Below are 27,540 nucleotides of genomic sequence, written 5' to 3' on the forward strand. Positions count from 1 at the left end.
TTACAAATAGCTATGATCACATTGCACTCATGCCTTGTGCACAAACAACTATTAAATGCTAATTACATATCAATGCACCCACTCTGACCTCTTAAATATCATGATCACTGGTCAAATTAGCATTTTGTATGTGACTTCAATTTGTGTGTTAAACATACTTGGTAGATCATTGAGTTTCTGAATAACCCACAATACATTGTTGTCTACTATTTTGGCATCAGAATAAACTACGTAATTCCTAAACCTTCTTCACAGATAGCACTTATAATTTTATTTGAGCTCAAATTATGATTTATTTCAATTGGTGTAAGAGAAATCTGGAAACAATCGTTTCCTAAGTTTAGAGAACCCCAACACATCAATTGGAACCATAACTTCAAAATAATTATGGATTCCATTGAGGACTACGCCAGAGCATGGGATAAACGAAAAGAGGTTCAACTGGACACTTTGTCAGAATGGGTCAAAACAATCAGGTCTCTGATAAAACGTCGCATTCATAAGTTGAAAAACTGTGTGAATGATCGATTTAAGTCCGCTTTCAGTGACAAAGAGGCTGTAAAATGCCTATCATCTCTTCATGATAAGTATGTTGTTGTTCCTGTGGACAAAGCTTCAAATAATATTGTCTTTATATGTAAATCGTATTACTACGAGTGTCTTGTAAAAGAATTAGGAACAAATGAGCACTTAGGTAATCCCACATACAAAAACCTATCATTTGACAAGGATGAGATTTTGGCGAATCATAAGTCCTTCATGGCTTCAATGAACATTGCATAGAACAACAAATCGGAGGACTTACCTTGTTTGTATTGGATACCTAAACTTCACAAAATTCCGTACAAACAACGGTACATTGCCGGCTCATCTGCATGTTCTACTAAAGAATTGTCCATTAGATTGACTAAAATTCTGTCCGCAGTGAAAAGGGGTCCTTAGATATACTGTGATACTGTTTACTCGCGTAGTGGTATTAACCATATGTGGATTCTTAAAAACTCTAAAGAACTTCTGGATAATTTTAAATCTCGGTCTTTTTCTGAAATTAGTTATATCAAAACTTTAGATTTTTCTACCTTGTATACAACCATTCCCATGCGAAATTGAAAAACCGTCTAAAAGAAATAATCCACAATGCTTTTCATCATAAAAATGGTAGCATACGCTATAAATTTATTACTTTGGGATACCATAAGGCATATTTTGTTAATAGGGAACAAAAGGGTAAAACATACTGCCTGTCCCAAGTCAGGAGCCTGTAATTCAGTGGTTGTCGTTTGTTTATGTGTTACATATTTGTTTTTCGTTCATTTTTTTATATAAATAAGGCCGTTAGTTTTCTCGTTTGAATTGTTTTACATGGTCTTATCAAGGCTTATTATAGCTGACTATGCGGTATGGGCTTTGCCCATTGTTGATAGCCGTACGGTGACCTATAGTTGTTAATGTCTGTGTCATTTTGGTCTTTTGTGGATAGTTGTCTCATTGGTAATCATACCACATCTTCTTTTTTATATATATTATACACAGAGGAACAAGTGATCAGTATGCTGGAGTTTCTTATTGACAACATATTTGTTGAATTTGGAGGTAGACTTTTTCAACAAATTGTCGGCATTCCTATGGGAACGAACTGTGCGCCTCTCCTTGCCGACCTCTTCTTATTTTCATATGAATCGGAGTTCCTTCAGACACTTGTCAAAAACAAAAAGATTAAAGATGCAAGCTTATTTAATTTCACTTTCAGATATATTGATGATGTTCTTTCCATTAACAATCCGAACTTTTCTGATTGGGTTCCACCAGAACTAGAAATTAAAGAGACAACAGACATGGCTTCCTCCGCCTCATTTTTAGACTTATACAGTCATCTCAGTACCAGAATCTATGAAAAACGAGACGATTTTGATTTTGAAATTATCAATTTCCCCCACCTTAGTAGCAATATACCAATTTCACCTGCATATGGAATATACATTTCCCAACTTCAGTATTCAAGAGCTTGCAGCTCCTACTCAGACTTTGTAAAACGTCACCAGTGTCTGAGCAGAAAGTTGATGAACCAGAGGTATGTCAAAGAAAGTCTCGTCCTTTTTCTAAAAAGGTTCATCGGAAGGTACCAAGAACTTGTAGATAAATATTCCGTATCAACTTCACAAATAATACAAGATTGTCTTGAAGTATAGATTTTGCGTCCTGACGTTGGTTATCATCTTAATAACGTGTTATAGTATTCTTTTATTTGTCTTTATTAATATTACTTTTACTGTTAAGTCAGTTTTTTTTTAGATATTCATTTGACGTGACTCTGTGCTTATGTATACCATCATACTTTGAACGACAAAATTATTTTATTCATTAATATTACTTTTACTTACGTATCTTGTCATACTTTGAATGACAAAACTATTTTATTTATTAATACTACAACAAATGGAAGTTTTTAACGACCTTGACTGGCTATACAGCTCTTGCACGGTCGGTCATTAATACTACTTTAAGTCTGTTTTTATGATATACGTTTAACGTGACTCTGTACTTTGAACGACACAATTATTTTATGTCTACCTGCTCGAATTTCAAACGCGCACTTTTACACCAGTACTGAAAACCTTATATCCTGTATGGGTAGATTTTACATAGATACATAAAATCGTATAATATAAGCAACATGAGGATGTTAAATTTGATGTATGCCTTTTTGTGCTTCTTCGTTACATTTGTTGTTGCTTTTATAGTGATTAAGATGATAACACAACGTTGACTGTTGAACCCCTATTTTTGACATTTTTACTTATCGTGTCTGTTTGTTTTGTTCACACATCGTTGACAATGTAATGGAATTTGATGCGACTGTCATACAAGTGAGAGGTTTAGCTAGCTATAAAACCAGGTTCAATCCACCATTTTCTACATAAGAAAATGCCTGTACCAAGTCAGGAATATGACAGTTGTTATCCATTCGTTTGATGTGTTTGAACTATTGATTTTGCCATTTGATTTGGGACTTTCCTTTTTGAATTTTCCTCTGAGTTCAGTATTTTTGTGTTTTTACTTTTTAGTTGCTTATTTTACATGTTTTACTACCAGATAAACAGACAGGGAGTGCTTGAACAGTCCGATTAGTTCAAGTTTTCATGTTATATAATTTCACTCCGACTTGTAATTCATGTTAAAACTTCTCTCCATGGTAGTGAAAAAGATGCTATTGAATAATAGTCACTACGAGATTCGTCAGCACCCTTAATTGTGTCCCTAGGGCAGTTATAAATTTTCCGAAAATTATAGCACAATTAACGCAACTATTCCATCGAACTTGAAAAAAATATACAACAGATATAGTTAAATTGTCATAAAATCTTGAGTAACATCGAACAATTGACAATAGGAGTCGGTTGATACAAAACTTTACGACAAAAGTTATAATTTCAGCTTCCTTATTGTGAACTGTTCATTTCCATGTAGTAAATTTCCAGTAGTTCATTCTTATATAGTTTATATTATATAGTTATCATGGTTATCAAAGATACCGGGATTATAATTTAATAAATCCAGACGTGCGTTTCGTCTACATTTTTTTCAATTCAATTCAATATTTTATTGGAAAGAGCACAATAGAGGCGTGATCCAAATACAGACATTGACGCTCAGATCAAAATAGTTATGAAGTCAAAAAAGTACATAGTTGAGGAGCATTGAGGATCCAAAATTCCAAAAAAAAAAAAAAAAAAAAATACGGCTAAGGTAATCTATGCCTGAGATAAGAAAATCCTTATTTTTTCGAAAAATTCAATGTTTTGAAAACAGGAAATTTATAAAAATGACCATATAATTGATTTTCATGGCAACACTGAAGTGCTGATTACTGGGTTGGTGATACCGTCAGGGACGACACGCCCATCAGGATCGAAACATGTGTCTTGTCTACAATTGACTCATCAGTGGCGCTTAAATCGAAACAGTTGGAAGGTTACAACACATATGAAGTTGAAGATGCACTAAGAAATGATTAAGAAACTAAAGTTCAAACTTCCTCAGGTAAAGTTTGACTATCACTCTGGTATCTTTCTTCCTCTTTTATGGGGAACTACTTGTAGTTAGTTAATGACAATTGGTATGCAGTTGTATAAGCAATCAATAAAGACAACAGTAGTATACCGCTGTTCAAAACTCATAAATCCATGGACAAAAAACAAAATCAGGGTAACAAACTAAAACCGAGGGCTCATTTCCATGGCGATTATTTGACCCCGCCCCCCTAAGTTATGATTTATTGACTTTGAAATTTTTATAAGTTTAAATGTATTAATGTGTGTTTAGGTTTGTTGAAAAGGGACTACTTATGATAAGTCAATGGTATTTGGTATGCGTTGTATTAGCATTGGCACATCTCATTTCCATGGAGATGTTTGACACGTACCTTCAGTCAAGGTTTATTGACAATTTTTGCAAATCTTAAAGTGTTGCAATTTTTATTTCAACGTTGGCATTATAGAAATTACAAAAAAGCGAGACATATCTCTGTGATAACAGTTTATTGCAACCATGAAGAGCATGTTTGTTTTGTTGACGCATTGTGCTCAATGTAATGGAATTTGATGCGACTGTCATACAAGTGAGAGGTTCAGCTAGCTATAAAACCAGGTTCAATCAATCATTTTCTACATATTAAAGAAAATGCCTGTACCAAGTCAGGAATGTAACAATTGTTATCCTTTCGTTTGAAGTGTTTGAGCTTTTGATTTTGCAATTTAATTAGGCACTTTCTGTTTTGAATTTTCCTCGGAGTTCAGTATTTTTGTGATTTTACTTTCCGTTATTGATACCGTTGCAAACCTTTTAAATTGTGTAACAGCTTTGCATTTTAATAAATATCTTTTGTATATTATTTCAATAAAAGAAATAAGACGATAAAAAAGTATTGACTGCTGCTTCTTGAATTGCAAACTTCAATGCATACAACACCGTGATACTGTTAATGGCTGTTAAAACAATACAGGTTCTATGGTATAGCTTAACTATCAATTGATACTTAAAATAATACAGGTTCTATGGTATAGCTTAACTATCAATCGATACTTAATATGTTGAATTTTTAATTGTACAACATTTCAAAGAAATGATGAAAACGATAGAAAAACAACAATCATATAACTCTCTGCTTGTTTTTAATTTCTACTTTTTTACCATTTTTGGTAGCTCTCGAAAAATGGGTAAAATGAGATGTTCTTGTACTTAAAAAATGGTTTTGTCCCCTATCATCATGGACAATTAAACAATTTGAAAGGGAAATTTTGATTAATTCAGTTCGATACCATTTTTATTCCATCTAAAGGGGGTACATTTGTTGCTGATCTTTATTTCTCCATTGGTAACACTAACCCTATAAGTAGTGTTCTTTACTGCATTATATAATTTGATAAGGATGCCTGCAAATACTTTTAGATTACAAAATATCTAGAGATTTTGTTAAATTTTAGTGTATTCGTGTTCCTAGTCTTATCACTAGATGTATAAGTTATTATAGGTTTATTGTAAATTTCAAATTTCCAGTTGATGCTTTCAAGGAAGATAGTGAAATGCTGTTGAAGTCATCATTTCGAAAATTCTAGGGACGCAATCACTAATTGGTTAACCGGTATGGAATATCTGTTTCAGGAATCACGTCCTCTTTTTTGAAAATTTGACATCACAGATGGATGCAATTTTTTTAGCAGAATCTGCTTACCCTTCCGGAACACATTAGATCCCTCCCGTTATTATGATGGGGTTCGTGTAGCACAGTTTTTAGTTTTTTTTATTTGTTGTGTTAATTTTTTGACGTTTTGCCATGGCGAAGTCAGCTTGTCTTCACTCATGAGTCGGAATATTCCCTTGGTATATTTTGCCTTTCCTTTTTGAAATGATGACATTATAAGCATCTTCTAATTTTCAGAAAGAGTTATCGACCCTACGCCGAAGGATTGTAGTGATCTGTCACCAGGAACGTGCAGTGGAGTTTATACTGTACGACCACAAAACGGTGTTGATATATCTGTTTTCTGTGATATGGCGACTGATGATGGAGGTTGGACGGTAAGCTCCATTTAATTGTAAGCTTAAGAGATATAGTTAACGTATACATGCTGTGCAGGGTCTAATATTTTTAAATTGTATCAATATAAAACCACTTTAACGATTGCATACATGTAGGCAATAAACAAAAAATACTATTAGGAGATTTTGCAATGCGTTAAATATTTGCCACCTATCTTCTGATTGCATTTAAACATTGTTCATCTATTGTTTGCCTTAGTAACCATAATAAGATGAGTCGTTAAATTTTATGGTTGCATAATTCTAAATGTTTATCAAGTTTATGCCGTCACAAAAAAAAAACGAAATCCAACTGTGGAAACGAACTTAATGATACACATTTTGTAAAATGCACCATTGGGTAAGTTAAAACACTGGTTCATTTGATTTAAATTTAAACATTAGACAAATATTATGTATTTTGTCTGAGCCTTCTTTCTGTTTTTTGAGGAAAAGATTTCCAAAGACCTTGCAATGATTACTCTTGCAAAATCTATCTTGGGAACAAAAAAAGAGGGACGAAAGATACCTGTTCAGGACTGTGTTCATTAGACGTTCGCGGTACCGCTATGTATGTATTGTAACGTCACGCTACTTATGACGTTGAGATTTATGTGCAAGATGAGTTTTAGAATCAATACAAGTAGAAACAGCTAGTAGTTCTTATTGTGCCTAACAAGTCTGATAATACCAATCTAAGATATTGGTGCCGTGACCAGGATGAGTTCCAAACTACGTTCGATACGTGCAGGACACAGAAGTGTTATTTCCCGACTTTTGAAGAAATTTGAGGATATACGAGACGACGGAGATGAGCCCGTGAACACTGAAGAGTTAACTAAAATTGTGAACAATCTGTTGAAGAAACAAGAGACACTACAAAAACTAAATGAGGACATTCTAGAAAATCTTGATGAAGGAGAAATAGAAGCCGAGATCGTCGATTCAGATGAGTATGCTTACAAATTAGATGGAAAAATAACGCAAATACAAAAGCTCATTCTTGTCAATACATCCGCACTCAATACAAATGCAAAAGATTTCGTCAGTTATAGCGGCCCTTCTCATTCCGCCCCTGCTCAGCCCGCTCATGATCAGTCAAGTTATGCTCAGCCCGCTCATGATCAGTCAAGTTATGCTCAACCCGCTCATGATCAACAAAGTTATGCTCAACCCGAGAGATACACTAAACAGAATACATGTAATTCAAACTTCCGTGAACCGGAAACTCAGTTTTCACGTAGTAACACTAGAGTAAATGAGTACAACAAGTTGCCCAAATTGAATCTTCCTACCTTTGATGGTAATATTATGCAGTGGCAGTCATTTTGGGATTCATACGAGACATCCGTTCACGAAAACATTACTCTTGGAAATGTTCAGAAATTTAATTATTTGAAGTCACTACTCCATGATGAAGCATTGGAAACCGTCACAGGGTTTGCGCTTACACATGCAAATTATGAGAAAGCTATTTCTTTACTGCAAGAAAGATATGGACAATCGCATGTAATAAGACAGAAGTATATGCAAGCACTAGTTGATATACCAGCCCCTAAATACACTATATCTAGCATGAAAAACTACTACGATGAAATTGAGATACACATTAGAGGTTTGGAGTCATTAGGTCAAAGTGAAGACACATACGGAGCGTTTTTAGTGCCCATTATTATGAACAAACTACCCGGTGAAATCCGCAGAAATCTTGCCAGACAATATAGATCTACAGATTTACAACTGAATGAATTACGCCGTGGAATTTTCGATGAACTTTATATTATGGATGCAGGCAAAACTTCAGAACAGTTAGAACCCCCTACAGCTACCGCCGCCTTTCTGACAAATACAAATTACAGTAATCGAAATAGAGGTAACAAGAATACAAACGCAAGTAACACTAAACCCAAGCCACACTGTGCGTACTGTAAAGAGCCACACTCGTCTGTTAATTGCACTAAAGTATCTGATTACAATAGCCGAATGTCAATCGTGAAAAAAGACCGCTTATGCTTTAACTGTCTAGGACACCATAGCTTATCAGCATGTAAATCTACAAAAACTTGCAACAAGTGTCACAAACGTCATCACACCAGCATTTGCAAAGACAATGTTAAAACACATGAAGACAACAAACTTACAGGGGATGTAAACGTAGGCACAATTCAACACAACGCGGAGGAACCAGACATTGTTTTACACTCACAATCGCCAGATCGTGTACTTTTGAAGACAGCAATGAACCCAGTAAGTGCAGAGCATGAAATACTTGATGCAAAAATATTGTTTGATGAAGGCGCACAGCGGTCATTTATCACAGAGGAATTAGCAGAGAAATGGAAACTCAAGCCTACTGGAACTGAAAACGTTAACCTATCCGGATTTGGAGACAATGCAAATAGTACTAAAATTCGCCATTTGAGAACAGGATTGGTATATCTCATAACTACAGATGGTAAACTGCCGATTCGAGTCTTGATCGTTCCAGAGATCGCAGCACCGATGAGAACCTATGTACGCCAAGCAGCAAAACTTACATATTTGTCAGGAATCAAATTAGCTCACCCAGTAACAGCAGATGAAAACTTTGAAATTTCTATTCTAATTGGAGCTGATTACTTTTGGTCAATTGTCCAGAATGATATTATCCGAGGCGAAGGACCGACAGCTGTTCAATCAAAAATCGGATACTTGTTGTCTGGAACGCTACATTCACACAACTCTGACACAGATGGATACAAGAGAGCTTCAATGATGAACGTAATGATCGCAACAAAAACCGATGAGTACGACTTGGAGAAATTTTGGAAAATAGAGTCAATGGCTACCGAGAAAATTGACACCACAAAGTTAGAAGAACAGATAGATATTCAAAAGACTTATGAAGAGAAACAAATTCGTTACCATGACAACAGATATTTTGTAACGTTACCATGAAAAGAGGATCACCCTACGTTACCGACAAATAAAGCAATTGCACAAAGAAGGACAGAAAATGTAGTAAGAAGACTTAGCAAAGAACCCAAACTACTGGAAAAATATGGAAAAATAATGGCTGAGCAGGAGAAAAGGGGCTTCATAGAGAAAGTGGATACTACTAATGAGACCGACGAAACGAGCAAAATACACTATATTCCGCATCATGCTGTGAGAAAAGATTCAACTACAACACCAATCAGGGTCGTATACGACTGCAGTTGTAAAGCAACACCAGAATCGCCTAGTCTTAATGATTGTTTGATGACTACTCCACCCAATTTAAATGACTTAGTCGGCATTCTTTTAAGATTTCGTTTACACCAATTTGCCGTTACTACTGATATAGAGAAGGCGTTCTTGAACGTTGGATTAGAGACACAAGATAGAGATGTCACACGTTTCTTTTGGTTCGATACACCAACAGACCCATCAACTCCACTATCAACTTACCGATTTAGGTCTGTATTATTTGGAGCCACTTCATCGGCATTCATACTGAATTCCGTTCTACAAAAACACTTGAGAGAGAACCGTTGTGAATATACTGACACTTTAATGAATGATTTGTATGTTGATAACATACTGTTGTGTTTTCCTACAGAGAGTGCATAATTGAAATATTTTGATACAGCAAGAGACTTATTAACTAGAGCAGGATTTAACTTGCGCTCATGGGCCTCAAATTCTCAACTTTTGCGAGACCGCGCAAATTCACACAACGTATTAGACAAAGATGAACTCATAAAAGTGCTTGGATTGAGATGGAACACTTGTAACGACACACTTACTTTCGCCAAACCGGAATACACCGATATTGAAGATACACGTCTGACAAAACGAGAGATTTTAAGACAATCGTCGAAAATCTATGATCCACTCGGACTTATTGGTCCAGTTACTGTGCGTAGTAAGATTCTTATGCAGACTTTGTGGGAGAAAGGATTAAATTGGGATGAACCTCTTACATCTGAAATTACAACAGAATGGAAGTGTGTACTACAAGATATTAATGAATGTTCACATTTGGAGATTAATAGACCGTATTTCAAAGAAAAATCAGACAATTTAGAATTACATGTTTTTACGGATGCAAGCTTGAAAGCCTATGGGGCATGCGCATATTTAGTCAGTGGAAAAGAAACCGTACTTATCATGTCAAAGAATCGAGTGGCACCTCTGAAACAGTTAACAATCCCGAAGTTAGAACTCAGTGCAGCTTTGATAGGCGCAAGACTCGTCAAGCATTTGAAAGCGTACTTGGATGATACAAGCGTCACATTATGGAGTGACAGTCAGATAACTTTGTGTTGGCTTACTACTGAGAAACAATTACCCGTTTTCGTTAGTAATCGAGTGAAGGAAATTAAAGAAATTACTCAAGAATACCAATGGAAGTACTGTCCGACAGATTCAAATCCGGCAGATATGCTACCGAGAGGAGTAACTGCAACGAAATTCTTAGAATTGGAACTTTGGATGAAAGGACCTGAATGGCTCACTGACAAATCAAACTGGCCACAGTGGAAAAATAAAGAATCACACATTCTTAGCACTACAATTGAGCAAGGACAATCAACTAGTGAACCGCAACAGAAAATCAGATCTTATGAAGGAATAAGTAAAATTATGGATATACAACGCTACAGCTCATACCAAAAACTTTTGCGTATAACAGCATACATGTACCGATTCATAAACAACTGTAGAAATAATGACAAACTAACAGGAAATCTTAGTGTCAATAAAATTCAGACTGCTTCGACTTCATGGATCCGAGATTCGCAAATGCGTAAATACCCGGATGTTATTGAGAGTTTTAACAACAAATCGATAAAAATGCGCTAGTGAAGCAACTTAGATTGTACATAGACAAAATGAACATTATCCGTTGTGGCGGGAGAATTAACAATGCACCTATTGATGAATCAGCTAAATTTCCAGTACTAATACCGAACAAAGACAGACTTTGTAAATTAATTGTTATGGATGCACACGCAAGGAATTTTCACTCTGGATTAGAAAGTACAGTGACATTTATTCGCCAGTCTTACTGGATTCCGTCGATTCGACAATGTGTGAAATCAATACTCCGTAATTGCGTTACTTGCCGTAAAATTACAGGAAGACCCTATCTTACACCCGATCCACCACCACTGCCGTCCGACAGACTTAATGATTCACCACCGTTTACCGTTACCGGTGTCGATTTCACAGGAGCATTGAATGTGAGAACAAAAAGCAACAGTATTAGTAAAGCATATATTTGTCTATTCACCTGCGCTAACACTAGAGCTGTGCATTTGGAAATCGTTGAAGACCTTACAGAACAAACGTTTAGGAGATTCACCAGCCGCAAATCGTTACCAAAAATCATGATGTCTGACAATTGTACAACATATACCGCAGCAGCGAAGGATACTGAAATGCTTACAAAATCTACTACTATTCAGGAACAACTCAACATATATGGAACTCAGTGGAAATTTATTCCGAAGCGTGCACCATGGTATGGTGGTTGGTGGGAGCGATTGATCGGCTTGACCAAGAATTGCATAAAGAAAGTGTTAGGACGAGCACTAGTTACTTTTAGAGTGCTAGAGACAATTGTGACCGAGATAGAGGCTATATTAAATGATCGTCCGTTAACCCACGTATCAACGGACCTTACCGATGATGAACCGCTTACACCGTCTCATCTTCTCTATGGAAGACGGATTAAAACTTTACCGTATTCAGGAACAAATAATTTCAACAGTGAGGAGAACGTACAAAACTTAACACATTACACAGCAAATAGACAATCTAGTGTTCAAAAACGCATTATTCACGACTTCTGGAACAGATGGCGACGAGAATATCTCACTTCACTCAGGGAACAACATAGAAACACCGGAAATAACACCCAAATCATTAAAGTAGGTGACATTGTACAGATTCATGATGATACCCCAAGGACAGTGTGGAATATAGCGATTATCGTTAAGTAAGTTTATGGGAGAGATGGACTTTGTAGGTCTGCCATTTTACGCACTAAAAATGGTACGACATCTAGACCGATAAGTAAGCTATATCCACTTGAACTCTTATCAACAAATAGTCCGTGTGATTCTAGTGACAGTACTATTACTTCAACTATAAAAGCAAAAACTGATGCCAAGGAGAAAATCAAAAGTTGGATTCAACCGTTCCGTAAAACATAAAGACTGTTTAAGTGTAAATAGTTAAAGTTTTATTTCATTTGAGAGACAATAGTTATTTCATTTTAAGAATTGTTCTTTATTTATTGCTTAAATTATCATTCGCGGGCCCCCAGGATGTTCAGGACTGTGTTCATTAGACGTTCGCGGTACCGCTATGTATGTATTGTAACGTCACGCTACTTATGACGTTGAGATTTATGTGCAAGATGAGTTTTAGAATCAATACAAGTAGAAACAGCTAGTAGTTCTTATTGTGCCTAACAAGTCTGATAATACCAATCTAAGATAATACCAAAGGGACAGTCAAACTCATAAATCTAAAACAAACTGACAACGCCATGGCTAAAAATGAAAAAGACAAACAGAAAAACAATAGTACACATGACACAACATAGAAAACTAAAGAATAAACAACACGAACCCCACCGAAAACTAGGGGTGATCTCAGGTGCTCCGGAAGGGTAAGCAGATCCTGCTCCACATGTGGCACCCGTCGTGTTGCTTATGTGATTACAAATCCGGTAAATAGTCTAATTCGGTAGGTCACATTCATGAAAGGGAAGGGGATTGTAGTTACGACGTAAGGAAGATATCCGATATCATTTGTGAAACGATTATTCCATAACGGTCAACCAACTCGTGATGGCACCGACACGCTTTTTGAAAAGAAAATGAAACGATTAGTGCTATGATATGACCGACCAAATAATCGTAAAAATATAAATGTTAGTACGTTACATTAGCATAATAATTAAACAGAAACGATGATTTAATGAATAAATCATAACAAAATCACAACCCCTGTTATGTCCATTTAAGTATTGACATTCTGAGTTCATAATGACAGATGAAATCGTCATTTCATTTTGAAAACGTCCATTTTAAATTACTTAACGACATCCATGATGAAAAGTTTATTATCAAGTGACACGTGCTTGGATGACGGTCTCAACCCTGGATATGATCCCTCCAGTCAGGCGTTGGATTTTCTACTATGGTGTATAGTTTCTCATTGTCAATCATTCCTTATCTCCTTATTGTTATGTAGTTTACGCCATTCCCGGTGCAAGTCTGATTCAAACTGACTAACATGTCCCATTTAACATGCTCTTCCGGATTCAAATGCTGGCTCATGGCCTGCAATGGAAGATAAGTAACGCTTTGAACTTCGTACGATGCGACCTGTCATTGGCATTCGTTAACAAAGGTCTTGCAGCTAGTTTATGGTTGTTAAAATGGGGATAACAACTGGCTGAAGAACTTCTCTGATGTATTGATCACCTGTTAGGTTTCCTCGTATGTTCACCGAGTCCAACTTGTTTTCCCAAGGGATTCAACCCTATATCATTACAGAGAATCAACTATAAAGGACAGTTGGTTCGCTTTTACTTGTGGTATGTGCCGTATTTTTCTGTCTCCAAACTCAATGTTTCAAGCAGTAGAAACCGGCTTTCGTCCGACCAATGGATCCTGTGCCATGCAGGTCACAAGTTCCATCCAGTTTGCGATAAACACCATGCCAAACGGAATCGTGGATGTTGATCAGATAACTTGGAACGTCTAACACACTTAAGTCCTTGTGATTTATATCTGTTTCTCACTGTTCTGATGGATAGACGTCTTTTACGTAATCATTGTCAGAACAGGACTAGTTTCTAGTGGCAATCGTTTAACTAGGTGATGCATTTGGAAATCGTTGAAGACCTTACAGAACAAACGTTTAGGAGATTCACCAGCCGCAAATCGTTACCAAAAATCATGATGTCTGACAATTGTACAACATATACCGCAGCAGCGAAGGATACTGAAATGCTTACAAAATCTACTACTATTCAGGAACAACTCAACATATATGGAACTCAGTGGAAATTTATTCCGAAGCGTGCACCATGGTATGGTGGTTGGTGGGAGCGATTGATCGGCTTGACCAAGAATTGCATAAAGAAAGTGTTAGGACGAGCACTAGTTACTTTTAGAGTGCTAGAGACAATTGTGACCGAGATAGAGGCTATATTAAATGATCGTCCGTTAACCCACGTATCAACGGACCTTACCGATGATGAACCGCTTACACCGTCTCATCTTCTCTATGGAAGACGGATTAAAACTTTACCGTATTCAGGAACAAATAATTTCAACAGTGAGGAGAACGTACAAAACTTAACACATTACACAGCAAATAGACAATCTAGTGTTCAAAAACGCATTATTCACGACTTCTGGAACAGATGGCGACGAGAATATCTCACTTCACTCAGGGAACAACATAGAAACACCGGAAATAACACCCAAATCATTAAAGTAGGTGACATTGTACAGATTCATGATGATACCCCAAGGACAGTGTGGAATATAGCGATTGTCGTTAAGTAAGTTTATGGGAGAGATGGACTTTGTAGGTCTGCCATTTTACGCACTAAAAATGGTACGACATCTAGACCGATAAGTAAGCTATATCCACTTGAACTCTTATCAACAAATAGTCCGTGTGATTCTAGTGACAGTACTATTACTTCAACTATAAAAGCAAAAACTGATGCCAAGAAGAAAATCAAAAGTTGGATTCAACCGTTCCGTAAAACATAAAGACTGTTTAAGTGTAAATAGTTAAAGTTTTATTTCATTTGAGAGACAATAGTTATTTCATTTTAAGAATTGTTCTTTATTTATTGCTTAAATTATCATTCGCGGGCCCCCAGGATGTTCAGGACTGTGTTCATTAGACGTTCGCGGTACCGCTATGTATGTATTGTAACGTCACGCTACTTATGACGTTGAGATTTATGTGCAAGATGAGTTTTAGAATCAATACAAGTAGAAACAGCTAGTAGTTCTTATTGTGCCTAACAAGTCTGATAATACCAATCTAAGATAATACCAAAGGGACAGTCAAACTCATAAATCTAAAACAAACTGACAACGCCATGGCTAAAAATGAAAAAGACAAACAGAAAAACAATAGTACACATGACACAACATAGAAAACTAAAGAATAAACAACACGAACCCCACCGAAAACTAGGGGTGATCTCAGGTGCTCCGGAAGGGTAAGCAGATCCTGCTCCACATGTGGCACCCGTCGTGTTGCTTATGTGATTACAAATCCGGTAAATAGTCTAATTCGGTAGGTCACATTCATGAAAGGGAAGGGGATTGTAGTTACGACGTAAGGAAGATATCCGATATCATTTGTGAAACGATTATTCCATAACGGTCAACCAACTCGTGATGGCACCGACACGCTTTTTGAAAAGAAAATGAAACGATTAGTGCTATGATATGACCGACCAAATAATCGTAAAAATATAAATGTTAGTACGTTACATTAGCATAATAATTAAACAGAAACGATGATTTAATGAATAAATCATAACAAAATCACAACCCCTGTTATGTCCATTTAAGTATTGACATTCTGAGTTCATAATGACAGATGAAATCGTCATTTCATTTTGAAAACGTCCATTTTAAATTACTTAACGACATCCATGATGAAAAGTTTATTATCAAGTGACACGTGCTTGGATGACGGTCTCAACCCTGGATATGATCCCTCCAGTCAGGCGTTGGATTTTCTACTATGGTGTATAGTTTCTCATTGTCAATCATTCCTTATCTCCTTATTGTTATGTAGTTTACGCCATTCCCGGTGCAAGTCTGATTCAAACTGACTAACATGTCCCATTTAACATGCTCTTCCGGATTCAAATGCTGGCTCATGGCCTGCAATGGAAGATAAGTAACGCTTTGAACTTCGTACGATGCGACCTGTCATTGGCATTCGTTAACAAAGGTCTTGCAGCTAGTTTATGGTTGTTAAAATGGGGATAACAACTGGCTGAAGAACTTCTCTGATGTATTGATCACCTGTTAGGTTTCCTCGTATGTTCACCGAGTCCAACTTGTTTTCCCAAGGGATTCAACCCTATATCATTACAGAGAATCAACTATAAAGGACAGTTGGTTCGCTTTTACTTGTGGTATGTGCCGTATTTTTCTGTCTCCAAACTCAATGTTTCAAGCAGTAGAAACCGGCTTTCGTCCGACCAATGGATCCTGTGCCATGCAGGTCACAAGTTCCATCCAGTTTGCGATAAACACCATGCCAAACGGAATCGTGGATGTTGATCAGATAACTTGGAACGTCTAACACACTTAAGTCCTTGTGATTTATATCTGTTTCTCACTGTTCTGATGGATAGACGTCTTTTACGTAATCATTGTCAGAACAGGACTAGTTTCTAGTGGCAATCGTTTAACTAGGTGATGCAGTGCCCTGTCTCCACGCTCCGATATTGAAGATGGTCTACCGGATCATAACAAGTCTTTCCCAGAGGTGAATTGGATGTGTGTTCTCACAAGCCGGGTTAATATAGTATAGTGATAGCCCATCGAACAAACGGGAAAAACAAATAGATTATGAAGTAAAAATGCAATGATTTTTTTTAAGAAACTTAATTTTTACTATAAATGTTACTGTGATCCGAATAGAATAATCAAGCAGTTAATACATGTGGAGCAGGATCTGCATATCCTTCCGGAGAATACGAGATAAGCCCAGGTTTTTGGTGGAGTTAGCATCGCTCAGTCATTAGTTTTTTTTTTTTTTTTATTATTATTTGCCATCACATCGTCAGTTTGTTTGTCGATTTTTGAGTTTGAATATTCTTTTTTTATTTTTAGCCTCTTTTTTTTTTTTACTAAATAAGGATAAATAGGCAGTTTGTCAACCGTACCGTGCGAGTGTATTAAACCTTTTGAACCTTGAGTATATCAGAGAAGATTCATATTAAGCAAGTTGTCTATGTCATTTGGTTTGTAAAGAGTTGTCACATTGGCATTCATACCAAATCTCCCTTTTCTTGTACTGTGGATTCACTTATTTTCGTGGCTACCAATTTTCGTGGATTAAGGAAAACTCACATGTTCGTGGATGTTTAATTTCGTGGTTTTTCCGTAGTTGGCATACAAGCCTATAGAAAATTTGTCATTCGTTGAACAGTTAATTTCGTGGTTCACCTTTACCCACGAATTCCACGAAAATTGGTACCAACGAATAATAATGAATCCACAGTATATCAAGGCATTTACTGAAGATACACGAACATTAATCTTCTACTACACATCGAACATATTCATACATTATTCATGATTCCCTGTATATATTCTATGAGATTAATTCTATAATGCTAATTTACAAATTTTGCCATCAAGATAGATATTTGCCTGCTAGTTCAGTTCTTTTTGAACTCGTGAGAACGTATGCAATGGCCAAATAGTTCAACAAGATACTTGCAAACTTTCTTTGTTTTCAAATTTACTTGCAATTTTACAAAAGCTTTAATATTTGTGCACACTTGTTTATAAGGAAGATGTAACTAGTTTGGAATATCCCAAATCAATTCATTATCAATATTTCCTCTAGCATCTTTTCCGCTTAATCTGCAGCAAGATTCTTATTAGTATCAATATCAGTAACAGACATTTTTGTTCTGGGATTCATGTGAAACGTTATATCATGGATGAACGAATTCAAGGTTTTCCCCGACGTATAAGAAACATCGCACTTTGACAAAAGAGGGTCGAAAGATACCAGAGGGACAATTAAAATAGATAGAAAATAAACTGACAGAGCCATGGCTAAAAGAGGAAAAGACAGACAGTCAAAAAAACTACACAGGAAACAACATAGAAAACTAAAGACTAAGCAACACGAACCCCACCAAAAACTGGGGGTGATCTCAGGTGCTCCGGAGGGGTAGCAGATCCTGCTCAACATGTGGCACCCGTGGTGTTGCTCATGTTGTTACAAATCCGCTAAATAGTCTAACTTACTTTAAATAAAGCTAACACTTACAATGACCACTGCCCTTTCCTCGATCTTGATATCTATAGCATTAACGGGAAGCTTAATACACAAATTTATGATAAAAGAGATGATTTTTCATTTCCTATCGTTAATTATCCATTTTTAGATGGTGAAGTTCCCTTGTCACCATCTTCTGGTGTTTATATATCTCAACTTGTACGATTCGCTCGTGTTTGTAACAACGCATTAGATATTAGCCAGAGAAATTTATGTATTACTGAAAAATTATTACACCAGGGTTTTTGATATCACAAACTAGTCAAAACATTTTTATCATCGGTATAAGGAAATAATTTGTAAATATAACTCAACATGCAGACATCTTATACGTTCAGGTATTTCACATCCAATCTTTTATGGTAATATTCTTTACAAAGCACGAACATGTCAGTATTCACCTCAAAAGCTTACAAAACCTTTAAACATCTATAATACTAAAATTACGAGGTCCAATTTGTCAGCCGTCATCACGTAAAAACGACGAATCAAAGAATTCAACTTTATATACAACTAACAACTAATATAGTACAAAGGTGTAGATTAAAAATTGCACCACTCCAGGCCCTTTTGTTTTCCACGTAATTAATATTGCCAATAATTAGGAAGTTCCGGGTCGAGTCCGATACCGATACCAATAGTATAATCACCTGTTACCTATTACCTTATCTGTACGTTCCGCATCTGACAGGCGCACCACCAAACGGTGTATTCAGGATTAATATGCTATATACACGGGTCATAATCACAGGGTTGACACTACTTAATTGTCAAATTGTTACCTATTGTAGTATTTTAATCCGTAAGACTTTCTAAGATAACAATACGAATACTAAAAATCTGGAAAATTTCAATTTGTTATCGGGCATGACGTAAAACAGCAAATCAAAGAATTCAACTTTATTTATAACTAATATAGGACAATGCTGTTGATTAAAAAATACTCCATTCCAGGACCTTTTGTTTTCCAAATAATTAATATTACCAATAATTGATAAGTTCCAGTTCGACGGGTTCAAACAGAAATATTTGAAAGCAGAGAAAATTGTGTATCTTATAATCGGCATGACTTTATCAGATGACAGTACTAATACTAAAATAAGGCTTGCGCATAGTTATATACTTTAATTCAGTCACGGACCCGCGATATCACGGGTGTGTTCTAGTACTTATTAAGAAGGGATATAGTTACATGTACGATACTGTTGTCAGATCATTTTAGATTGCATATTTTGGCTTTAATATTGATTCACTTATAGGGTCTTTGCATCGGAACTAAACACATTTATTTAAAAAAAACAGTTGTTGGCATGACACGGGTTATGTTCTTCTCATATATTTTCTGATAGCATGATACTGAACCCCTAACGGGAGGGATTGTACCTGACATTCATATGATGAAGACATAATCTTTCAATCAGTTTAATTGAGGTTTGGAGCTGGCATGTCAGTTAACTGCTAGTAGTCTGCTGTTATTTATGTATTATTGTCATTTTATTTATTTTCTTTTGTTTCATCTTCTGATATCGGACTCGGACTTCTGTTGAACTGAACTTGAACTTGAACTTAATGTGCGCATTGTTATGCGTTTACTTTTCTACATTGGCTAGAGGTATATGGGGAGGGTTGAGATCTCATAAACACGTTTAACCCCCGCCGCAATGTTGCCCCTGTCCCAAGTCAGGGGCCTCTGGCCTTTGTAAGTCTTGTATGATTTTTAGTTTTGGTTTCTTGTGTGTAGTTCGGAGTTTAGTATGACGTCCGTTGTCACTGTGCTGGTATACATATTTTTTTGGGGGGCCGGCTGAGGGACGCCTACGGGTGCGGGAGTTTTTCGCTGCATTGGAGACCCATTGGTGGCCTTCGGCTGTTGTCTGTTCTATGGTCGAGTTGTTGTCGCTTTAACACATTCCCCATTTCCTTTCTCAATTTTAATTCGGAAGGTCGCATTCGTGAAAAGGGAAGGGGATTGTAGTGACGATATAATGAACATATCATCTGTGAAACGGTTATTCCATAACGGTCAACCAACTCGTGATGGCGTCCGTAAAATTTACGAAGGAATGATTTCAACTTCACCATTTGGAACTCTTGGTTTAATAGCTTTCTTGGAAATCATGATAGGAAATACAAGCCCGGAAATGTGGTATCAATTGGGAGATATATACTCCGTATGCAGGCGCTGCTGGAATGTTGCTACATAGATATGGATAGTTCACAAGCGGAAAGCTGAAATCATCTCTTTTGTCATAAAGTTTTGTTTTCAACCTACGCTCATTGTTGGCAAAGGTGTACAAGTTCTTTCAATTGTTCTAGTGTGTAAAATACTGATTTTTTGACGACGCACTTGGTGTTGACTAGCAAATAGTGTTATAGTCTCATTCAAATCATATTTCTGTTGTAGGTTATTCAAAAACGGTTTGATGGAACAGTAAGTTTTGACAGGTTTTGGAGTAATTACAAAACTGGATTTGGTGATATTACAGGAGAACATTGGCTGGGTAGATATAATTAGATGTTGTATCGTGAGTTAGTATATCGAGAACATTGGCTGGGTAGATATTATTAGTTACATAGTGTGTTAGTGACCTAATACTATACATACGGGGTCAGTAAATTCCATATTGGGTGAGAGCGAAGCTCAAACCCCATATGGAATTTACTGACCCCGTATATATCGTATTATGTCACTAGCACACTATGTAACGAATTTATCTTACCGACTATCTTTATTTATTGAATTCAGACTAGAGTTGTCTCATTTGCAATCATATCACATCTTCTTATTTTTACATTAAAGTGTTCAAGTGTTAAATTTTAAGAACACACTTCCATTGGTCTGCACAAAAAAAACTAATGTCAACAATAACAATTTAATATCAACAACCTAGATATAACAATATTAAACAGAACAATACATTTAAATAATCAAATAGTACCAAAGTCGTAACTCCACTACTAACCGTGTATTGAAATAAGCCCCGCCTCCCGCTAACCTAACATGGAATATACACGGTCTCCAGGCGGACTCTTTTTTAACCAATCATATTCCTAGAAATGTATAGGAGGTAAGATAAAATTGGATGTTCACGGGAGTTATAAAAGAGTTAATATGTAGAGAACATTGGCTGGATAGATATACTTAGATGTTGTATCGGGAGTTATAAAATAGTAAAAAAATCTACAAAACCAAAATCTTCAAGAATTAAATACACTGACACTATAAACTAATGAACATATTTATGAAAATGTGGTTTCTGTTTTCAAGCAAATTATGCGAGTCTTAATCAAATTGTACTCCTATTTGTTATGTTACCGACTATACAGTATGAGTTTTTCTCATTGTTGAAGGCCGTCCGGTTGGCTATAATTCGTTAACTCTACTTCATTTGAACTTTGGTGGATATATATATGTCTCATGTGCAATTATAAGGCATTTACAGCTACAGTGATAATTCCAAACCAAATATTTATATCTATGAAATAATTCGGTAGCGAAATTCTTGCCTTAATAATTCACCAGTTATTCATAGATTACGCTCATTGAAATCTAAAACGTCAATTCGCGAACGATCTTGGAAATGTACACATCATAAGAAGGTACTTCACCGTTCAAAAAAAATAACAATTGGAAACGAAAAGTCGTCTGTTTTGTTTTCAAGTTTTGTATAGATTTTCAGAGTGAAACTGAAAGATATATATAGTAAAGATATTTATTTGTATATTAAAATATTTGATGTTGATAGCATTATCCATAGTTTCTGATAAGATTATTTTTACCTGTTAAGGAATTGGGCAACTTAATCCTTGCCACACTGTAAAGAAACTCATCATAGATACAAGGATTAAAATTGTGCACGCCAGTCGCGCGTTTCGACCTACAAACGACTTATCAGTGACGCTCGAATGAAAAAGGTTAACATGGTTAAGAGAAAAAAATAAAGCACAAAATTGAAGAGCATGAAGGACCCGAAATTCCGAAAAAAAAAAATAAAAAAAATCCGAAAACAGCTTAGGTAATTTATTCCAGGGGTGGAACATCCTTAGTATTTCGAAAATATCAAATATTTGTAAACAGTTAATTTATAATTATGACCATATCAATGATATTTCATTTCAACAAAGACTCCTGTGTATTGTTGAATGCTTGATATCTTGTTTTTCTGTCGTTTGGTTGCTAAGTCATGCACTTTTTAAATTATTCATAACAAACTAAAACAGTAAGCTCAGTAACATGTATAAATTTGTAACAATTTAAGTAATGATTTAAATATATGCCTGTTAGATAACCCTTATTGATAAAAACCATACATAACATATTCCGATAAGAAAGTCTTCATTTATCTTCGTTATTTGCTTTCAAGGATGAATAATTACATTACATGTATGTTTCAGAAGAATCCGTCATACTACAATTCACCTTCACATCCCAATGAAGTTTAACATTCACGATGACACATGTTATCACAAAAAAATGCACAGGGTTATGCCGTAAAGAAATGAATAATAAAAATCGATTTTTCATGATCACAGCGAAAAAATGTAATTATAAGTATTGAATGCTTCTTTTAGTAATTTCATAGGGTTGTAAAAGCATTGATCGTGCGCACATTTTCAGAATGAAGCGCTTCCGCGTTTCATACAAAATGTGCTTCGGTCAACGCTTTGCACCCCAATGAATTTACAAAAAGAAGCATTCAATTCTTAATTAAAAAGTTTTTTAATTTCAGGAAATGATAATCTTCACTATATTACCGATCAAGGACTTTACAAAGTCCGATTTGACTTTGAAGATTATTCAGGAAATACAGCCTATGCTATCTACAACAGATTTAGCGTTGGTGACGAGGGAACAAACTACATATTGAGCATTTCTGGGTACCATGGAACAGCAGGTACTAAATTCTAAATACGACAATATCTTCCACATTAACGATATTCCCTATCCCTACTATGATTATACATAGCTTACTTAAGTAATCAGGTTATACATAGCACTACTAAGGTACTTGGAATATACATATCGCTGATATATTATACATAACACTACTTATAATTTATACATAGCCATACAAAGTTTATTAATTATCCTTCTTATAGTTTATACATAGCTTTAAAGGTTATAGTTACATAACCCTACTTCGGTTATACGTAACAGTACAAATATTATACAAATACCAACTTAGGTTTTACATTGCCATTCTAAGGTACTATGCATACATAACCCTATTTATATTAGGTAATTAGGTTATTTATAGATATACTAAGGTACTACCTTTATTATTAACTCCACTAAGGCTATACACAGTCCTTACATAACCCTACTATTATACACAGCCTTTTATATTAAATCAAATAAGACCGGGCATTCTTGCAGACGTAGTACATGTACCTCTTTATTTCCACTTAACGGTAGATGACGACTCTACATGTCTTTTCATGATTGTATATCCATTATAAGGGCACATGTATATCCTAATCTTTTCTCTTAAGCTTTGTTTTGGCCAAAACGTCACACATCTACTATATTCTATTGGAACTAAATATTTATTTCCCTATATATGCATTTGTGAAGTTTTGTATATATAAATTAAATATAATTTGGAACTTGAGTCCAGTTCATATAATTGTGTAGTTGAGCTAAAGTTGCAACTCCCTAAAGCAAAATTGTCTTTAAATTATCGAGGAGTTTTTGCTTTATGCTCACAAACGGTCCATACGGAACGCTCTCGTATCTTTTTGTAATGAGCGTACCTTATTTAGGATGGACTGTATGAGTTTAACAGAATAGCGAATAATTAGCATAAAAAGTAAAATCACAAAAGAACTGAACTCCGAGGAAAATTCAAAACGGAAAGTCCCTAATCAAATTGCAAAATCAAAGGCACAAACACATGAAACAAATGGACAACAACTGTCATATTCCTCAATTGGTACAGGCATGTTCTTATGCAGAAAAGGATGGATTGAACCTGGTTTTATAGCGCTAAAACTCTCACTTGTATAACAGTCGCATCAAATTCCATTAAATTGACAACGATGCGTGAATAGAACAAACAGACATAATAGGTAAAATTGTCAAAGTAAGGGTACAGCAGTCAACCTCGTGTTACAATCTTAATCTAAAAAAAACCAAACAATTATTTAACAAAGAAGCACAAAAAAGTTCAGAAAGATCGGCAAAAGTAATAAAGAATACAACAAAAACGAAAAATAAATACAGAGTAGATAATGATTGGATGTAATAATAAGATAAAAAGTGAATGATTGGGAAATAAAAATAGGAATATAGAGACAAATGGTCTTATACATTAAAAAAAAAGACACGGAAAACTTCACCCAGATCCTCGTGCAGGTATTGCAGTAGCATGATTCGTGTGCTCGTAATGGTATCATTTGTTTTTATAGACGTTCAACTCATAGTTATAGTTTTTAAATAATTTTATAAAAATAACCAATTACGGCTTATTATCAACCCACGAATTTATGTGACTATTCTGTGAGATATACTTGGTTTTTGCTGGTGTTCGTGTTACTCAGTCTAAAGTTTTTTCTATGGTGGTTTGTAGTGTCTATTCTTGTTTTTCGGTTTGCCATGGCGTGTCAGTTTGTTATCGAGTTATATGTTTGCCATGGCGTGTCAGTTTGTTATCGAGTTATGAGTTTGCCATGGCGTGTCAGTTTGTTATCGAGTTATGAGTTTGACCATGGCGTGTCAGTTTGTTATCGAGTTATGAGTTTGCCATGGCATGTCAGTTTGTTATCGAGTTATGAGTTTGACCATGACGTGTCAGTTTGTTATCGAGTTATGAGTTTGCCATGGCATGTCAGTTTGTTATCGAGTTATGAGTTTGCCATGGCATGTCAGTTTGTTATCGAGTTATGAGTTTGAATCCCATTGGTATCTTCCGCTTCTTTTTATCACCATTTAAATGATTGTTTGATCAAATAGGACAATTTTCACCTTCTAAATTAAATATCAAATGCGTTCAACAAAGTTGTGGATTAATTTTCATTAAAACACGCACACAGACACCCAAACACACACATACCTATATATATATATATATTTTCAAATTGCCAAGACAATTTATATATATATAATTGTCTTGGCAATTTGAAAAGATTTGTTTCAATCTATGAGAATGTGCAAGTTTTATGCCAGTTTAATGGTTTTTAAAAAAACGTAAAAAATTTCAGTAAAATACTTTTTATTATTCTTTAGTCAATCCATTTCGCTTTACAGGTGATTCGATGATAGATGCATCCAGTCAGTCGTTGAACGGTATGAAATTTTCCACACGAGATAAGGACAACGATATTGATTATCGCAATGATAATTGTGCTGTTCGTAAGAAGAGTGGATGGTGGCATGCATCCTGCACCTATTCCAATATTAACGGAATTTACACAGAGGATAATTCTAAAGACAGCAATCACTGGGTTGCTTTTGATGTCAGAAATGGGCTGAGAAAGACAAAAATAATGATGAAACCTAACTTGGAAATCTAAACAATGGAATAGGGCCTGAACAAATATGTTGTCTTAGTAGTTTGAAATCATACAACAATTATTATCTGTGTTTAGTTCATTATGTTTAGCCCTTTATTCATTAATATAGATATATAAAGCTAAATTCACATATAAAGAGATATGTTTCTAACTTTGATCCCATTGACAAGTAATCATTAAAACTCATTATTAAGTACAAGGTGTGATAAGGGCCATTGTTGCCCCCCTCTTGAAAATAATCCATAATTGCTGTAACTTAAGCCTAAGAACGGGGCATTTAAATTATGGTAATATTTTGGTGCTAATACGCCCATCATATTGTAGGATGTTTTAATCATGGTTGATACATTTCTAATATATATGACACAACTGCACCAATATAAATTTTGAAAAATAATTCTTTTTATTGGCATTGACCTAATTTGTAGAGGACAGAGAGAGAATTTTATATTTTTATATCTAACAAATTAGCTTTTGAATTTCACGCTTACACCATTGTCGTAATAGACGTCTTTTTCAATTAAATTGAATATAAAACATCTTAATAAAAAATGAAAAAGAGTGTTCAATGTGAATATTTAAAGCTCACCTTACATGCCTTAATGTGTGTTATTGCCACCACCTAGCGTCCGTCGTCGTCGCTAACTTTGTAAACACTCTTTTGTCTGAATTTGCAAATCCAATTTAAAAAAAAAGATGAATTGACCACATCATTTTACACAAGGAAATGCCTGTATCAATTCAGGGATATACTAGTTGTTTTCCATTCGTTTAACGTGTTTGAGCTTTTGATTTTGACATTTGATAAAACACTTTTTTAACGTTGCGTCGTTTGTGTTTTCTCTTATTTTTGAGTGTAAATTGACATTGCGATAAGACGTGTCACGGTACTTGCCTATCCCAAATTCATGTATTTGGTTTTGATGTTATATTTGTTATTCTCGTGGGATTTTGTCTGATGCTTGGTCCGTTTCTGTGTGTGTTAGTTACATTGTAGTGTTGTGTCGTTGTTCTCCTCTTATATTTATGCGTTTCCGTCAGTTTTAGTTTGTTACCCCGATTTTGTTTTTTGTCCATGGATTTATGAGTTTGAACAGCGGTATACTACTGTTGCCTTTATTTCTGTTTTGTATTTTCCTTTGGGGTTTGATATTTATGTTATTCTCTTTTAATTATCCGTAAGCATTTAAAATAAGGTGAATTTTTTTGTTCCTGTCAATCAATCCTCATAGCCGACATTGCTAAAAAGAAAACATAATGCTGAAATTAAAATATTTATCTAGTAATTCCTACCTCAGGAATAGAAGAGGGACGAAAGATACCAAAGGGACAGTCAAACTCATAAATCTTAAACAAACTGACAACGCCATGACATGCATGGCTAAAAATGTAAAAAGGCAAACAAACAACAGCACACATGGCACAACATAGAAAACTAAAGCATAAACAACACGAACCCCACCAAAAAACTAGGGGTGATCTCAGGTGCTCCGGAAGGGTAAGCAGATACTGCTCCACATGTGGCAACCGTCGTGTTGTTTATGCGATAACAAATCCGGTAAATAGTCTAATTCGGTAGGTCACATTCATGAAAGGGAAGGGGATTGTAGTTACGACGTAAGGAACATATCCGATATCATTTGTGAACAGTTATTCCAAAACGGTCAACCAACTCGTTATGGCGTCCGTAAAATTTACGAAGGGATGATTTCAACTTCACCATTTGGAACTCTTGGTTTAATAGCTTCCTTGTGAGCAGCAATCCTCTATCAAGAAAATCATGATAGGAAATGCAAGCACGGGAATATCGTATCAATTGGGAGATATATACCCCGTATGCAGGTGCTGCTGGAATATTGTTACTCAGAAATGGAAAGTTCACAATTGGAAAGCTGAAATCATCTC

The 27,540-nt window shown here is 35.5% G+C and overlaps 1 protein-coding gene across 1 annotated transcript; it reads left to right on the forward strand.

Annotated features, from left to right (window-relative positions):
* The first annotated feature begins 387 nt into the window (after positions 1-387).
* On the forward strand, positions 388-26,197 carry LOC139504415 (fibrinogen-like protein A). Its single transcript, XM_071294497.1, has 5 exons — positions 388-694; positions 5,939-6,078; positions 20,528-20,624; positions 22,854-23,018; positions 25,370-26,197. Exons 1-5 carry the CDS (start codon positions 388-390, stop codon positions 25,633-25,635), a joined length of 975 nt encoding a protein of 324 aa, XP_071150598.1. The 3' UTR covers positions 25,636-26,197.
* The last annotated feature ends 1,343 nt before the right edge of the window (positions 26,198-27,540 follow it).

This window comes from Mytilus edulis, chromosome 14 (assembly GCF_963676685.1).
Source record: "Mytilus edulis chromosome 14, xbMytEdul2.2, whole genome shotgun sequence".
Lineage (NCBI taxonomy): Eukaryota > Metazoa > Mollusca > Bivalvia > Mytilida > Mytilidae > Mytilus > Mytilus edulis.